Raw genomic sequence first — 18,951 nt, 5'->3', positions numbered from 1 at the left:
TCCACCACTGCTGCATGTCGCATTCGTTGTTTGGAGCTCGCATTGGATATCAGATCGGCCATCAAGCAAGCAACGGGGAGGATTAAGCTCTCGTGTGGACACAGAATTTTGAGCATCCAAAGTGCAAAAAAATAGGCAAAAGTGAGTGATTGTCCGCGATTGTGTGTGAATTGAAATTTTTCGTCGTCGATTGTGCGCTCCTCAACTGGGACGTCGGATGTTTCGCGAATTTTGGGTGGACAGTAGGAGAATAAAACGCAGTTACGTAGTCTCCCAAGGCTGGTGCATTTTTATTAGAATAGTGAAAAGGCGAAAACAGTAGGAGCGATTGTGTAAACGTTTGTTGTGTATGTGTTTCACACCACCAAGAAGAGGAGTGTGATTGTGGTGACCGCAACAAAACAAAGCAAGAATAGGGGACTGAGTAATAAGCAAAAGAAAACGAAGTGAAAAGAGTGATACCGAATTTGCATTGCTTCTGTTTCCCCGGATACCTACTGCAGTGTGCCCGGGAGTTTTCAGTAGATCATCAGTGTTTGCTTCTTCCATTGGAGCGTGAGCAGCGAAAAAAGGAATGGAGGATTTCACCCCGCTGATCAATCTACAGGTAGGTTGAGAAATCCAATCAATGGCAGAATACCCCCACCTTATCAAATAACAGGGATCCCCTCGAAACAACCGACGCAAAACATCCGCTTTTCCAGACAATTTCCCCCTTATTCTGGTTTGGCATCCGGAAATTTTCCTCCAATTATTATCCTTCTCTCGCACACGTTCATTGTCAGTCGCCCTGGCGGTTGCCTGCCTTCCTTCAGATGAACTTTGCAATATTGCTGCAAGGCTCGTTTCTTTGTTTGTTAGAAGTTGCCATTCCACCACCACCCCAACCCGGACCACGATGAGTCGGTATGTCGCCATAGAGCGGGGATCCTTTCCTGGGGGGTCCAACAATGATTTGGATGTGGACTTCAAATTAGTAAATTCTGGAAAAAAAAAGCTTCAGGTTTTCAAATTATGCTTCATACACATATTGGACCCCCCGTCCAAAAATCCAAACCAACTCCATCCTTAATATATATTTTTTCCGGGTCCATCCTGATCCTGATTCCCCAACAATTATACCATAATTGACTTTTCCTTTTTGTTTAATTTATTTCTCGAATTACCACAGCAGAATTGAACAAGACACTGGCAGGGATTGCTTTCTTGTTTGCAAGTGCAAGTACTATTATCTTCCCCCGCAAAGAACGGAGTAAAAACTGGGTACAAGATAATTGCCTCGTTTAGCAAGAACCGACCGGCGTAGGAAAAGGAAAAGAATCGGCGGAAGTAATCCCAGAAATCGTTAATCTTCCACCATCCAATACATAGTTTGGAATTCCGTCAGTAGCGGTGGAACGGGGAATCACTTTCGTGCAACAATTGTGTCTTAGTAAGTGTTCTTACTTATCCGGTATGCATTCCTCACTGTTCTGTACTAACAACAACAACAACAAAAAGCTAGTTTTTCGGTCGTACTTTTTACTGTTTTGCTTATCCCTGGATCCTCCCCACCTTACACACACACACAGCACAACCCATAGATGTGCACATCTGCCGACGATACCCACAAAATCACGGCGGGCTGCAAACCGCCACAGCAACGATTCGGTACATTTCCACACCTCCGTCACAGTAGATAGCTATTTTCGCAATTTGTTTTATGCCTGCACACTTTTTCAGCACATTGTTCTTGTTCTCTATCACATGGGCACTTGTAGCAGTCGGAGTCCGGGTCTTCCAAACTTTTCCACGGGTGACATTACTGTCGTGCTGGGTTGTCTGCTAGTTGCTGGATAATACTTTTTGTGGGGAGATATTTCAACAACAGGGATTAACACCCCATTTCTGGTTCTGATAAATCTTTCTGCACTTTGGTAAAGTATATTTTTTGGCAGTGTTTTACCTGTTATGGGTAGTTAGTGGGAACCATAGTGATTTGTTTCGGAGGAGTTAATCACCCCTATTCTCTGTTCCGTTCGAAACGGATTTCCCATACAAATAGGGTAAGGTATGTTCAATGTCCTCCTGGTAAGTTCTAGGAACTTCATGAGAGTTCAATGAACTCTATCAAAATGATATGAGCTTTAACCTGTTCATAAACTACGTAGATAGTTTTTTTTAGGATTACTGACCCCTCCCTCCCCCTGCGTAGACAATTGTCCATACAAAAAAAATTAAAATTTGTATGGGCCGTGGATAATTGTCAACCTCCACCCCCCCCCCCCCCCCCTAAACTGTCTACGTAGTTTATGGACAGCCCCTAGGTAGGGTCCAGGTGTGGGAGCTGCCTTCCTGGCGTCGGTAGCATTGGTGCTCAGCACGGAAAACAAGATCGACGGAAAACAAATCCATGGAAAAAAATCAAACATAAGAAAAGTTCAAGAAAAGTTTGAACAACTTCATCAAAGTTCTACGACATCTTGGAAAAAAAAACGGATTTGAATGTAGAACAACTCCCACTCCATGTCAGAAAAAATAGGTACGAATGTGATGGAACATCGTAAAAATGAATGTCAGGAGGTGGGGTGGAGCCGCAAAAATGAGAGTTTATCCCGAAAAATATCTTGAGTACGGCTCTGAGTTGAGCCAATTATTATGTAGACTTATTCCGTAAGGTGTTGACTTTACGGAGTTGACCTATAAGACAGATATCGAGATATCAGAAATTAATGTTTATTCGTAGACTTCCGGAGTTGACTATTTAGATCGCTTAAAGCAATCCATTTCCCGGCCATTTCTAGCTACCCGGGAATAGGAAAATATTGTTATTCGGTGACCAGGAATAATTTCCGATTATTAGAATTTGAACTTCTGCCGATCGACTTATGAAGCATGCAACATATTTCAATATTTAAATATTTTGTTTTCATCCGCAAACATCCCTCCGGATGTTTCACCAGATTCGCCCTGGTTTCCACCGGAAGATTTTTCCGAAATCTGGAAGTTTCTTCCAACTTCCCCTTGAAGATTTTAAACGGTTTCTTCGATTTCTTCATGATTTCTCTCGGAAGTTTCACCCGACTTTACACGGACGTTTCTTCCAAAATCTCCCGGAAGTTTTTTGTTATCCAACTTGCCCATCTTTTAACGAAAGGTTCTTCCAACTTTCTCCGGAAAATTCTACCATCGTTCAACGGAAGTTTCGTTAAACTTTCCCTTCCAACCTAGGGGGACAAAACTCCCAGATTTATTCAAGTTTTATAAAAAAAATCTTTATTTTGGTAAATCGATTCATTTCTGAATAAATCCACTTTATCCGATAAATTATCTCCAAAATAAAAAATATCTAGATAGAGCTGGAATTAGGGCGTAACAGCTTTTGTAAACAATGACTTCTTTCGAATAATTCTAGAAAACCAAGGCTCGCCCACACAAATCAAGATCACCATCGGATAGGGGAAGGCTTCCTCTATCTAATGCTTATGTTGGTTTGCGTGGGCGTACCTTGAATTCCTAGAAATCGTCGAGAGAAGTCATTGTTTACAAAAGCTGCTACGCCCTAACTCCTGCTCTATCTAGATATAGTTTTTTATCGATCACATCTCTATAATATCGGGTCACATCTCTAACTATCTCATGACAGAATACGGCACGGCGAATGAGAACGATTCAAATTTGAGTTTAGTTCACTCATAATCGCCAAAAGTGCAGGAACTCAGCGATGAGTAAATTTGCCTCATGTTTTCCCAGGTTTTTCCAGGATTTTCCAGGGAAAAATTCCTGAATATGAGAAAAGTAAAGATTGGATTTACTCAGTCTATTGGTACTACTCCGAAACTGAATAAAATTTTCGTCAATTTCCTCATTTTCCGGCAGATTTTTTAGGTTTTCCACAGGAAACCATGAGACAAATTTTACACATCGCTGAGTTCCTGCACTCTTGGCGATTATGAGTGAACTAAACTCAAATTTGAGTTGTTCTCATTCGCCGTGGGTATTTGAGGACGCCGCGAAGCAGCGTTCCCAGATATACCGATTTATCGGTATTTATATCGATTCCGAACTAGATACCGATATACAGATAAGGTTCCTCAGAATTCCGATTTTTGAGGTTTTATACCGATTTATACCGATTTATTTAAATAATCAATATGATTATTGCCTGCCCGCTCTCGAATTTTGGAGAAAATTATTGTGAAAAACTTGTTTTTTTTTTAATATGGGAAATGAAATCGCTGAAATTTTAAAAGAGTTCAGAGAAACTCAGGCAATTTCCGAAAACTTCAGCAATGTTCCGTGGGGTTCATGCAAATCTAAGAAAAGTAAGGGAAGTTACATGAACATTAGCGCATTGTGAGAACATTTTATGGGAAGTTCCGTGCTTATTAATGGCAGTGTCGATAACTTTTAAAAATTAGAAAAATCGGGAAGATCAGAGAACTTCATTGCTGATGTTACAATTAATTCAAGAAAATTGTGCGCTTTAGAAATTTCGTAATCTTCAAGAAAGTCTAGAGACCTTCAAAGTTGATTAGAGATATTCCGGTAGTCTCATTATAATTAGGGAAGTTCCAAGTATTTCAAAAATGATCAGAGTACTCCATAACAGCCTAAAATCCCTAAGTACATTTCAGGAATGTTCCAAAAACTTCAGGGGCATTGCGAGGGCTTCAGGGCTGTTTATGAACACTTTCTGGATCATTAGCACATCCCACATTGTTTCTTTCGACTGCTCCGTAAGCGCTCTGACTTCCGACTTCTCCAGAATTTTTTTCCCAATCAACCTTAGGAAGTTTCTGCCAGCGTCTCCAGGAAGTTTCTTCCGTCTTCTCCTGGAAGTTCAATTAAACTTCTCCCAGAAATTTCCTTCGTCTAGTTCTGGAATTTTGTCCCGTTGCTTTTTTTGACTTCTATTAGAAGGTTTTTCCGAGCTTCTCCTGGCTTTCCCTGGAAATGGCTACTTCTGGAATTTACTTCCAATTTCCGAAACATTTCTGCCTTCCTTTAAAGCACATCTGATTTTTTCTGAAAGTTTCTTTAAATTTTCGCCAGAGGTTTCTCAATTTATGTTTTGGAAGTTCCGCGGATGTTTTTTTCCGACTTCTCTCAGAACTTTCCTCAAATTTCTTCCAGGAGAGCTTCTTTCTTCTATCGCTGGATGTTGTTTTCAGCTTCCTCTAGAAGCTAATTCAAACATACTCCGGAGTTTTCGTCCAGAATTTTCCGATCATAGTCCAAAAGTTAAAATTATCGCTTTCAAAAACGGCAAAAATATTAAAATTAATTAAAATAGTAAATACCGATAAATACCGATTTTTGAAAACCTTTGATACCGATAAGCTTGTAAACATTCTGGCAACGCTGTTGAGGACGCCGCGAAGGAGCGCCTCGGTGCGGTACAATGCGATGTAAACATTGTGATTTTGTCGTCTCTTTCATTCTCCCACTGTTTGAATGGTTGATGGGATGGACAAACATTCACATTGCCTCCCCTGTTTACATCACATTAGTGGCCGTATGGGGGAAGAAACCAAAGGATTTTTCGGTTTCAATAGAGGGAGTTAACAATTAAAAAAGGATGCAAGACAATGGAAAACGGAAAGATGAGGACGATGATAATGTCACAATTAAGGTGATTCCTTGTTGAGTCCACAAATGGCTATAAATGTACTTCCACTTCGAATTTTCAATTACACAAATCTCGGAAATCAGTGCTCCTTTTCATTTGAAATTGCTACTTCATGTATACTGCAGTGCAGCAAACGTGGAGTAATAATTTAAATGCTGCACGTGTCGAGGAAGCTGATATTTGTGCACTTAAAGTTTCGAAGTGATTACGGGAATAAGGATGTCACAGCGAATCACCTTAAGAGGTGTTCCAAGTTGGAACATCCCGATGTGCGGTAAAAGAGGTGAGGAGAAAGGAAACTAGTGGACTCTTTCGTTCTCGCGTCTTCTTATGCAGCAACAGACGTGACGTCACGTCTGCTGTTGCATAAGAACACCGTCAGAATGAAAGAGTCCACTAGTTTCCTTTCTCCTCACCTCTTATACCGCACTTCGGGAACATCCAACTAGAAGGTGGAAGTGGTTGCGAAGGCAAACGAATTTCGGCTGAAGGCTGTATTTCAGAAGTATTCGGTGAGGAATGGAGGTCTAAATCCTATGAAAGAAATTCTTTGGTTGGGAGCTTCATACGAAGAGCTTTGGAGTGTGCTTCTGCTGTAGATGGTTGGGCGAAAGTAGAATTTTTGGTGGGTTAATGCTATTTGGGCACAACTTTTTGAAAATATCAAAAAGCAGCTGCTGCTGGCTAGTTGGTAGTCCGAGGTTCGATAAAAAAATAAAGTGACAGACAGTCAAACCAAAGAAGAATACTAAGATGAAACAGTCGGAAGAATAACTTTCTATTTTAGTGTCCTCTTTCACGGTCCCTTTCATACAATGAATACCCCCCGTATGCAAGGTAATTTTGTGGTTTCGCTGCCCCCTCGGTAGAGATGAAATTTGGCGCTCTTTTTAATCAAAACAGTCACCCCAAAATCAGAGATGTTCCATTTTTTTAATTACTTGATTAACAACTACACATGCACATGTTTGAAACGATGGGTGATGATCCTCTGGAAAAGTTAATGCTTATATCGGCATGATATAACCGATTGCAAATATTTTACTTTTCGGTTCGTTAATCGATTATTCGAATGAAAATCGGCCATCACTAGATGAATGCGAAATGTCATTTCAAATATATGGCCATACATAAATAATGATACAATTTGAAAGGGACCGGGGTTAATCACAAATTACGTCCCCATGGTAACTGAAATAAACACGAGTGCGGACCGGTTGGTCAAACTGTGGCGGAGGCCCCTCGACTGGGCAGCGAATAGGTGAACTGGGAACACGGTTACCTAAACAACTGATCCGATGATAGGAAGAAGACGAAAACTGAAAAACGCGTTGTATATACTCTCAAACGAAAATTGCTTGTGTAAAATGTTTTAATCTGTGAACGAGAAATTAGGTAGAGAAATTCAAAAGAAAGCTATAAGTGTAAGACGGAACTAAATTTGTTAATTAGTAACTAATGTTGTGCTTCGATAGGTCAGAAATTATCGTCCGCATCGCATGAAAGAAGCGAGAGATAGTCGATAACCGGTAACCACAAAAGAATACCGTTTTGTGAGTAGTAGAAAACACTTTTATAAACATAACCTCATTGAGTCTTTTGAAATAAATTTTAGCCTTAAAGTTTCTTCTTCGGCACAACTAAAGGACGGTGTTTGTATGTTATCGACTTCTCCGGAACACAAACCGTGATACACATTAAAATTTAAATAAGAGAGCGTTGGATAATTCTGACTTATTCAAGATTATTGATGAAAAGCGAATGAAATCGGGTGATATCGGTATAATTCTTTACGAATCGGAAAAATCCACAAAAATCTACTTTATGAAGCAAATTTTATTGAAATCCGTTAAATTAAATGTATAATAGATTACTTTCGTCCCCCTCGGTTCCAACAGGATCCTCTGGAAGCGGAAATTATTTCCCATTTCACCCTGAAGTTCTTTCAGACTTCCCATGGATGACTCTTCTGAAAATTAAAATTGTAACCAGTGGTTCCAAATTATTACTTGTAGGCTCCTCCACAAGCTGATTATCGTATAAAACGAATGTGCCCTTCAGATTAAACGAGCATTTTTACTGAATCTTTGGTAACAGTGCCACTCACTTATTGGCTTGCGAGTGTGTGAGCCTGTTCCACTTCCACTAGTACCGATCCGAGTGCGATTCTGTTAGATCAGTTTGAGCAAGCAAAACATATTCCAGCCCTACTAGTACCTGAGTTCATCCACAGATGGCGCGTAAGGTTTTGAGAGCAAGGTGTTTCATAAAATAAAACATAAATGATGAATTTACGTGACGGTCGACCAGCAGATGGAAATGAGGTGAAACATGATAATGACGTTTTGCTACCTGTCAAATCGTATGGAATATTTTTAGTACATCATCAGTTTTGTAATTGCAAATCTGAAAACTAGGTGTCGCATGTCCAGTTTTACCTTTGCTTAAATTTATCAAATGTCAATTAATGAATTTACGCGAAACTGCACCAGTGCATGCGACACCTAGGTTTGAAATCCAAAACCACAAAAGTGATGATGTACTAGAAAATATTCCATATGATTTGACAAGTAGCAAAACGTCATTATCATTTTCACATCATTTCCATCTGCTGGTCGACCGTAACGTAAATTCATCAATTGGCGAATCAAAGCAAAGTCAAAACTGGTCATGCGACACCTAGTTTTCAAATCAACAATTACAAAAATGATGATGTCTCGAGTAACATTTGAAATGGGCCTATGTCCAAAACATAAACAAATTGGGTTTTGATTCCATTCTTTAGCACCGCTTGATAGCTACTAATCGTGTAGGAAAGTTCCGCTTAATCGAGACAAATCATTAAAAATAACTCCATTTTCGATTCATTAATACGCACGCTAAAACGGCCAACCATTCATTTATTTGATAAACCTAGTGACGTAGAAGGGCCGATGATTGAAAATTTTCAAACCAAAGCTAGGCCCTACTGCTTGAGGCAGGGCCAATTATTTATTTTGAATTTATTTGACGTTGCGAAAAGGCTTAGCAAAGGGCGTACCCTTTGTGATGACAAGCACAACGGCTTAACAAAAAGGGCCTAACCATTGAAAGATTCACAAAAAGGCATATTAATTTATGAAATTAAAATGGTTATCGATTTTCATATATTTTTGAAAGCTTTTCGCATATTTTGGATGTTGTATACTGAGATACAGTTACTATTGTTATTATGAACAAAGTAAATGCCTAAAATACTTCAATTTTCTTAAATATGAATTGAATATTGGCGGAAAAATTTAAAATTCATTTTCTGGTTTGTTTACGTTTTTTACATAGGCCCATTTCAAATGTTACACTAGATGTGCTAAAAAAAGGTCATGCACTCGCCATCTGTGAGTCAATCGTCACTTTGATTCTTCAATTGGAATGTTCAAGATTATGGACATTATTATTTTAAAATGTATATATATCAAGCTGAACATTGCATTAGGTCCTAAGTAACATTGATCGATTCTTTTCGTCGACTTTCTCTTTCGTTAATAACTTGATCACAGAACCGTTTCTTGATGTGTTTGTTGTATAAGATGCTAGGTAAAAGCTTCTTTTATCGATCTGTGTGCTGAAAATACCTGGGAATGTCTTTACATGGCCGTGGGGATGCAAAGAGAATCTGTCAATGTTACTTAGGATCTAATGCAATGTTCAGATTGATATAGCTCAGCTTCTACTCGAAAAAAGACTTACTTACTCCCAACTTATCCTAGAACGGCGTAGAAGTGCGCGTGTGTGTTACAGTAATTCAGAGATAGTAAATTAAATAACCTCATGGTGAAAACGTGTTAGTTTCAGTGTTTGTCTCTTATTTTAGTAGATTCTTGCTCGGATCCTTGTAAATAGTACACGGAGTTAGTACGTTAAAAAAGAGTGAAGTTAATTTACAGAAACCAGGAAAACTATAAGAAAAAAGTAATTAGTTTGTAAGATTGTGAAAACTATGCAGGTTTACAAAACTGACGTCACAGGGTAAATAATGTTGCTTGTTAGGTCCAAATGGCCTTTTTCTTTTATTTTGTGGTTTAATCCGACAGGAAAGTGTTCGGTGAGTGGAATTCCGGTGGTACTCCGTGATCCGCGAAGAGGCTGGGTGTTTCCGACGTCTCGGATGGCCGCCATTGTGATTATAGCCATATGGGGATGCAGTGACTGCCCACAAAAGCCACATCGGCCATTATTAAAACTATCCATCCGTCATCGTAAACCCACCGTAGCCAAAGCCACAGCGTGGTCAACGCTAATGTTAGCGGGTTGAATCGAGTCCCCGGCTATCATCATCATTATCTTCGGTTATCCTCTTTCGCCCTTGCGGATAAATTATCCGGCTGCTGTCGTCCGCCCATACCACCTTCACCTTACACCACCGCTACAACTGTCATCCATCGCTGTCAACCACCGTTATCATCGCCAGCACGACCAACTGTATCATCACCAGCGTAAACATGGATCCAGGTCCGAAAATAAAGCATGCAAGTACCCTAAATTGTGACGTCACGAATATACAAATGTAAAATAGAAAAGTAGCTTCAGTGGTAGTCTATTATTTAGAGGAGCGGCCCTGGTTAACACATTTTCACCATGTCCGTAATTCCGTCTGAAACCGGGTTCACAAGGGAAACATCAGGCGTCGCCTTCCATGAGATACTAGTTAAAATTTCTTCTTCGTGGGTGTTGAGCTTTCATTCAGTCAAAGACATCATATCATGAAAACTGGCAACTTTGCCAGAATCCAAGCGACAGATACAATAGCGCTGCGCTTGAGTGAAGGTGGAAGCAACGCATAGAAAAAATGAGCAAATACACAAACCTTTCTTCTCAGGATGTTATCTTTGCTATCAAATTCGTTCCAGGCTTTTACCTTTGAGCGGCAGATGACGCGATTGTACCTGTCTCATAGCGTGCGTATGAGAAAATGGAAGAGTTGTCAATCTTCTTGATTCGTTGTCTTCGATTCAGTGCAGTTGCTCCTGTTAATTTGGAATTCGCATAGTTGACGTAGAAGTGGACGATACAAGCAAGAGTAAATGACCCTGAGATCCCTTATCCCGAGTTAACAGGTAACAAAGTTTCTTCCGGCTTCCCCAGAAGTCCCTGTGACTGCCTTTGTTTTTGACTTTACTCCCAGCCATACAGTTTTCCTGGAAGTCTGTTTCAACTTTCCTCGGAAGCGTCTACCGGTTTCGCTTGGAACTTTCTTCGTCCAGAAACTTTACTGACTTCGTACTAAAGATTCATGCAGCTGCCCTTGGAAGGTTCTTCCAATTCTTCCAGGGAATTTATTTCTACTTTTCATAAAAGTTTTTCCAACTTTCTCCGGAAGTTTCTCGAGCTATTTCTACTTCACACGTTTTTTTTTTATTTTACACGGAAATAAATATTTAATACATTTTAAATCGTGTTGAGGTGTTTATTATTCCAAAATTATGCATTCACATAGCTGTGCTCCATTTTCACTTCAATTGTTTTGATTATTGGATCCTATCAAGGTAATTGAAATTTAACACTCTCCCAATCGACAATCATTAATTTACATTTCAGTCGAATAATAATCATCATCTCTGTTGCCCCGGATGAACAACTACCGAAAGGCTCGTAACCATAAAACAGCCATGTTGCTGTGGTGGCAAAGAATTAATTTACATCCACACCTCTTTGCCCTTCCATCATTGCCACAGGGGCAAAGGATCTAGTGAGGGGTGGTTTTATTATTCATGTACCTTAACCTAGACGGTTGCTTATAACACATTCGCATAGATCATACAAATCCATCAGGCTTCGGGATTAATAGCAGTGGAGCGCTAAGAACTAAGTAGGTGATGATAGACGATGCTTTACAAGATGCGGTCAGTCGCTGTGATGATGACAAATAGGGTGCACGTGACTTTCCATTATAATGAAGGATCATGGAAGCGAAGTTTACGAAAATGTCGTTTTCAACATCAAGTTGTGTGAAGAGCTTTGAGTGTGTTGGTTTATTTCCTTTTAATTCCGTTATAATTGCTTATCTTTTGACAGATACGCGTATTTCCTACAGGTCACTACAATACCATTGGAATTACACAACACAGCAGATAAACCAGAAATCACACAGTTCAGTTAACACAGCTATGGTTCAATCCGTCGAAGGTTTTGTGGTAAATCGCTGGACGCAGCAGTTCTCAGAAGAACAATTGACACTTCTCAACAAGGGATTAGGATATGCGATCCTCTCAAAACCTGACGTGGAAGAGGCCATCATTGACATGGAGACAGCAATCACTCACACATTTTCTATTCAATTACACGATACTGTCATGAATATTATTTCAGAAACAAAACAAAACGGAAAGGGACATTCACATAGTAAAACCGAAAAAAAGGAAATTCGAATTCTCAACGAACTAAAAACAAAGCCGGTATTCTATACAAAAGCGGACAAAGGTAATGCAGTAGTGATTTTGAACAAAGAGGGCTATGACAATCGGATGACGGAAAAATACTAATGGCCCATACAAGCAGTTGAGGATTGACCCCCTCGTCGAAAGAGTGCAAGGCGTTTATTGGCAACACTACGAATCAATTGAAAGTTTGAAACCCTATTCTACCTAGGATCAAAGGTTTACCAATGATACACAAACCAGGAAACGAAATGAGGGAGATTATCTCGGCTGAAGGATCCCCCACTCATAAGCTTGCCAAATGGCTAGTAAAGGAATTTCAAAATATGCCTAAACCCTTTACCACTCGCTCAGTTAATAGCACACAGGAATTCGCAAATCAACTTCAGACATCAGGAGAGATTCGGAAAGATGAAGTCATGGTTTCATTTGATGTCACAGCACTTTTTACGAGTGTACCAGTAAAGGAAGCCATCAGCCTTTTAGAGGATTGGCTTCTAAAGCAACTCGTCTTTGTATGGAGGAACATTGTTTCATTTTCAGAGGAAAGTTTTATAAACAAACTAAAGGTGCTCCTATGGGAAATCCGCCTTCTCCATTTTTATGTGAATTGTTCATGGCTAACCTAGAAAATACTCTGGAGGATTGGAATTTGTTGCCCAAGTGTTGGTATAGGTACGTGGATGACATTTTTAGCATTGTCAAAAGGGTAGATTTATCAAAATTTTTGGAGGCCATAAGCAACGTTCAAATTCACTCACGAAGAAGAGAGAGACGGCAAACTCCCCTTCTTAGATCTTCTCATCAACAGGGAAACGTCTTCGTTCAATTTCGAAATCTATAGGAAACCAACAAATACAAAGAGAGCATAAGCACTTCAAACCATTTCCATCAACAAAAAATGGCCGCTTTTCACCACATGGTTCACAGGATGCAAACTCTTCCTCTTAGCGATAGCTCACATTTTTGAAATCGCTAGACTTAATGGATATCAAGAAAAAAAAAAACAATTCAAGCAGCAGTCGATAAAAGAACAAGGGATCATTTTAGGCGTACATACTTCGACAACTCTTACACCAGTAACTGAGGGTTTAAAACGGGTAGCGGTGAATTTCGACAAAAACATTACCAAACTATTGATTTCGAAGTTTAGAAGTTTTGGCCTAGATTTAGTATTCAGCAGCAGGAGATCAAGGAAACGGATACTCGAGACTAAATTTAGGTACCTGGTTAGGTAAATTGTGACATGGCAGTGGATACCTATTGATATAACTCGTAGATAAAAAATGGATTCTTCAGTGGTGTTGAGTACTTGGCACTGATGAAGTCTGCAAGTAGTAGACGAAATACGCGTATCTTTCAAAAGATAAGCAATTATAACGGAATTAAAAGGAAATAAACCAACACACTCAAAGCTCTTCATAAAGGGATTCCGTTAAGAGGTTCGTAAAATTTAAATGATTGATCAAGTTGTGGCTGTTATGTAAAAACAAAGACATCATATCAAGAAGACTGGCAACTTTGCCAGAATCCAACCGACACATACAGTAGCGCTGCACTAGAGCGAAGGTGGGAGCAACGCTGGAAAAATTAGCAAATACACAAACCTTTTTTTTTCGGAGGATGTAATCTTTGCTATCAAATTCGTTCGAAGCATTTACCTTTGAACGGTAGATAACGCGATGCCTCATAGCGGTTGTACGAAAAAATGAAAGAGTTGCCAGTCGACTTGATATGTTGTCTTCGGTAAAAATCTTCATTTTAAAACTTCCTTGATAAGGAGAACTTCTAACAAAGCATGAATCTTATTTTTCTCGTTGCTTTTTACTTATTACTTAGCTTTCAACTTCTCCTTGGCCCATGCAATTAAATTTGCTGCTCTTAGGCTGTGTTCCATTTGGGGTATATTTACTTAAATTTGAAAGATGGAAAAATTTCAAATAAACTTCAGCGTTGCCAGATGTTTTCAAGCTTATAGGCATCAAATGTTTTCGAAACTTTTGGATTAAGAACGGCCTTTCCAGGAAAGCCGGAAAAATTCCGGGAATTAGCTTCTGAAGAAATCCGAACAAACTTCCAAAAATAGAAGCAGCCTTTTCGGAGAAAGTTCCAAGAAAAATCGAAAAAGCATCTGGGGTACTTCCAAGAAAAATGCTGAGAAACTTCTGGGGAAAATTTAAAGAAACTTTCGGGAAAAATCGGATGACACATCCAGAGGAAGCCAGAAAGGTTTCGGAAATCGGAAGAACATTCTATGAATAGCCATTTCCAGGGGAAGCTAGAAGAAGCTCGGAGAATCCCTCGAATGGAAGCCGAAAAAAAAAACCTCCGGAAGAAGCTCACGGAGAAACTTCTAGAGGAAGACTAAATAATCTTCTGGGAGAATTCGAAACTGGAAGAAACCTCTTGAGGTAGTTGGGAAGAAAGTCAGAAACTTCATCAAGCAGAAACCAGAGGGTTTTTGGTATAATCGAAAGAAACTTCTAGAAGAAATTGGGCGCAAACAATTTCCGGAAGAAAGAGATTTCTGTGGGATGTCCAAAGAAATTTCCGGTGGAAACCGGTAGAATCTTCTATGGCAAGCACAATATTCAATAACCTTTCAAGCGAAGCCAGGAGAAGCGAGTGATGTCGGTATAATTTTCTGGGAGGAATCTGAAAATAACATAAGGCGTAAGGTGAAAGAAAATTCCAGGGGAAAGCTAGAAGAAACTTCTAAGGGAAGATTAAATAAGCGTTAGAACGTTATAAAATTAACATTCTGATGAAATTTTTCGGTAACAAAAAAGTTAAAAGTATTTCTCGATTCCCAGGATAATTCCATCATGATGAGCCATCAACCGTTTCCCAATTCCTGTGTTGCCGAAAACGCCGAGGAAATGGAAACACTAGTCGAAAGAGTATCAAGCAGAAAAAATATTTAAAGATAAATAATTTTTTGAATATCTTAAGAAAATTGACATATTCATAAAGATATGTTGACATTTTGATTATTTGAAAAATCGGTATAAATCGGTATAAAATTTCTACAATCGGTATTCTGATGAACCTTATCTGTATATCGGTATCAAGTTCGAAAATCGGTACAAATACCGATAAATCGTTTCATCTGGCAACGCTGCACAGCCTTAACATCTTTTCAGCAGGGGCGGAATGTGCTGTCAAATCCGCCTACTGAACATCCATCAATGAGATGTAAATATGTAAGGCTCAGTGAATTTGTCATCTCTTTCGTTCTCCCGCGCCGTTTAACCGGTTGAAGGAGTGTGACGTCAAACTTCGTCATCCATATAATCAGCGCGAGAACAAAAGAGACGGCAAGTTTACTGGGCATCACCTGTTTACGCTCTTTTTTTTCTTTCCTTTATTTAACGTCGGTCTCTGTTTCGCAATCTAGTGCCAATCACCGACGGACATCGATTGCCATCCATTGACGGCAATCGAATGTGCAGGAAGGTAGCTTCCACACCTGCGTAGGATATCGCACCCATTCAACACACATGGGCCGGGACCAACGGCTTTACTTCCCTTCCGAAGGAAGACGGGATCAGAGATTTTTATGCCTCAGAAAAATCCCACCGACCTCGGCTGGGATTGAACCCAGACCCATTGTTAGAAAGCAGTCACGCTTACCACTACACCACCGGCGCCGGCTACCTGTTTACGCTCATTGAGTATCAATATGTGAATTTGGTTCCAAACATCAACAAACCATCTTTGCTTATGGCTTTGTTGTCGTTTGGATCCAGTTTTGAGAGGTAGGCGACGATTGTTCGTATTTGACAGTCATCTCCCCCCGCCTTCCAGAATGAATATAATAGTCAACTTGACATTTCTGGTGGTGGTCATTTCTCGCGCCACTTTTCAATAAGTCCTATCTATATGTTGAGATATTTCCGGATATTTTCGACACACAGATCGATGGAAGAAGCAACAATGTAGCATCTAATACGACAAAGATGGCAGGAAACGTTTTTGTAGTCGAGTTATTTCCGAAAGAGAGAGTCGATGAAGAGAATAGATCAATGTAGATTTGGTAATTAACAAGCCCAGAAGTTGCTAAAAATCACCTTAATAATGAATATAAAAAAGAAAAAAATAATGTAGATGGGTCTATTTGAAAAGTGACGTGAGATTTCACTAACACATTTAAAAAAAACGTGGTTCAAAACAAACAGCTGTCCCTGCCTAAGATAAGATTCGACAACTGGCTTCTTTTCGTTGTTATTCACATTCACTCCTGCACTGCCGCTATTCGCATAACAATCCCATGTCCTGTGGATTTCCTATATACATAGAACTGTTATGCGAATAAAGCTTGAGTCATTTAATATCTGGACGCACTGTTTATTTTACTAGCGGTCGAATCTGGAATGTTTTGACAGCAGTTTGTTTTGAAATGTTTTCTCGTTCAGTGTTGACAAGTTCGTCACGATTAATTTTGTTTAAAAGAAATTAATATTGGACACCCTCTTGGAAAATCCAACCTGGTCAGGTTCAAAAACCGCAAAGTCAATTCCGTGGGTGGCATACTATCGATCGGTAGGATCATAGCGAGCGTCGTAGTGGAACTAAGGATCGGAAGCTGCATTTGAAGGTGTTGAGAACGGTTAGGGTAAACCCAGCCCGAGCAAAGCTGAAGATCAAATTGAAAGAAATCAAAATTTGCTGTTATGATGTAACTTCCTTTGAATACTCCAGTTGATCTCATTTTGGTTGACTCAACGGTTAACACAGCAAAAATGAGAGCAACATTTTACACTGTTGAAGCAAACGGAAAACTAATCCTGCTTTCAATGAAATCAATTTGATTACTGATTTTGCATCCATAATGTTCAACTGAATACGGGCCTGGAGTAAATGGTTACCATTCATGTTTCTCAAGCTGAAAGACTTGGGCTCCAATCTCACCCCGGGCAAGTCACGAATGACCTAAAATGTGTTGAACAAATCAAATAAACAATAATCATTAGTTCAACGACAGATGAATTTCAATTAAATTTTAAACAAGACGTAACAGCAGAACATCAAGTTAAGTTGCTTTCATTTAAAAAGTCTTGACTGCATAATGAAAGCACAATATGATATCAGACTTATGTCGCAACATTTGAAATCAAAATGAGTTTTCATTATGATAGGAACTGCACACTTTAATATCGATTTGCTTTCATTTTGTTAACCGACTTTGCTCGGGAGGCCTGTCGGATTATGATATAGCCAAGAAATTCAATGCCAGCCAAAGCACAGTCAGAAGGATTCATCAGCGAGAAGGATTTCGATATTTTCGAGCAAGTAAGCAACCAAACAGGACACTGAAGTTTCTTATAAAGTACGAAGGTTGCATCCTCATGGACGACGAAACGATCGTGAAGATGGATTATGGGCAGCTTCCCGGACAAAAGTTCTGTAAAGCCACTGATCAAGGTGATATCCCTAGAAAGTTCAAATTCGTTTTTGCCGGTAAATTGGCAAGAAAGCTGCGGACAAATAACCTAGGTTTTCGTGACAAACAAGACTATGGATTCCAAAATGCACAAGTAGGAGTGGCTGAAAGAACGTATTCTTCCGTACATTAAGGCTCACAATGGACCTGAAGTTTTGGCCTGATTTGGCAAGCTGCCACTATAGCGGAGAAGTTAAAACGGGATAAATTTCTTCGAAAAGGACATCAATGCACCCAACTGCCCTCAATTCCGCACAATTGAGAAATTTTGGGCAGAAGTTAAAGAGAGTGGAAAGGTGACTCTGGATGCGACAGAGATGAAGAAATTGTGGAACAAAACGACCGCTCAGGTTAGCCAACAGATTGTCCAAAATATGATAAGTGGTATTCAATTCGATTATAGTTCGAGATTTCATCAAAACCAAATCGGAATAATTTGTTTTCGCTATTTTTCCTTTAAAGTGCAATAAATGACCTTCATTTTGAGTACTCAACATTTTTATTTCATTAAGATGGTTCCGAGATACATCCGTTTTTAGGCGTCCAGATATTAAATGACTCAAGCTTTAATTTTCCACGGGCCCAAATCTCTGAATGTTTCAGCTCATTTGGCTGTAAGATGAGCTGGTGCTTTTAGTTTGAATTTTGTATGGGTATTTTGGTTAAAATATAGGGGAAATGGCTCTAATGTTGGCCTATGGATCTAACATTGGGCCCATCGCTAAAAATTACCTATTTATCAATTTTATCTAGACGCGTCATTGGGACGATACTAATGGATATTTTTGGTCGCTATTGAAATTTAGTCCATTGCTGAATTTATGTATGGGCCCAAATTAGGGGCATTTAGGCCGACATAACATCCATTTCCCCTAATATTCTTCTTACCTTAAAGAACGTTAGAAAATTACATGCTTTTTAGAAGAAAAAATCCCATTCCTTCCAACACAATTCCAAGAGAAGTTCATGCTTCTCCGCCTACATAGCATCGTAGCCCAAAACAAAAATCCAATTAAGTGCGCTGGTGGTGGTACGAATATTATACAGCAAATACCTCACATTCTAAGAAATATCATCATTTTCCTGTTTCTCCATCTCGAAACTGGTAGCAATGAGCGCTGTGATGGATTTGAATGTTTGCCCTTATCTAGCTTTTTTGCTTGAGCAAACAACAACAAAAATGTTGATGGTCTAGGACCCCATTATAAAAATCTATTTGTTATCTGTCGTTCCTCTCGCCACTTACAGTTCATTTTTGTAACACGAGACAAATAGCTCTGCTCCCCAAAATTGGCGACGACGACCACCGATAGAATTCGTCGAAAAGCCTATTAACTGCCCGTTCTGTCTACAAATACAGATGCCGGAATGTTGACCGGTGACAGCCGAGTGGTTTTCGCTTGTATAGATAACACACCATTGGATCTGTTGGGGCCCAGACAAGCCCGGAAACCAGCCGGGAAGGAAACATAGTCAACATTTTC

The 18,951-nt window shown here is 39.6% G+C and overlaps 1 protein-coding gene across 3 annotated transcripts in view; it reads left to right on the top strand.

Annotated features, from left to right (window-relative positions):
• Positions 1-18,951, top strand: part of LOC135705712 (proton-coupled amino acid transporter-like protein CG1139) — a 53,224-nt gene continuing 34,273 nt past the window's right edge. The window contains exons 1-2 of one of the 3 annotated variants that reach the window (XM_065227548.1): positions 1-607; positions 1,175-1,432. Coding sequence is in view for 1 of the 3 variants with exons in the window: in XM_065227546.1 (XP_065083618.1) it covers positions 575-607 (33 nt within the window). In the remaining 2 variants the exon portion in view is untranslated. Of the gene's footprint in view, positions 608-1,171; positions 1,433-18,951 lie in introns of all 3 variants that reach the window. The other 2 variants (XM_065227547.1, XM_065227546.1) reach the window with 2 other exon arrangements.

The sequence above is a fragment of the Ochlerotatus camptorhynchus genome, unplaced genomic scaffold (assembly GCF_037179485.1).
Source record: "Ochlerotatus camptorhynchus isolate MF236.1 unplaced genomic scaffold, CSIRO-AGI_Acam_v1.1 ptg000274l, whole genome shotgun sequence".
Lineage (NCBI taxonomy): Eukaryota > Metazoa > Arthropoda > Insecta > Diptera > Culicidae > Ochlerotatus > Ochlerotatus camptorhynchus.
This window is presented reverse-complemented; position numbering and strand designations above follow the sequence as displayed.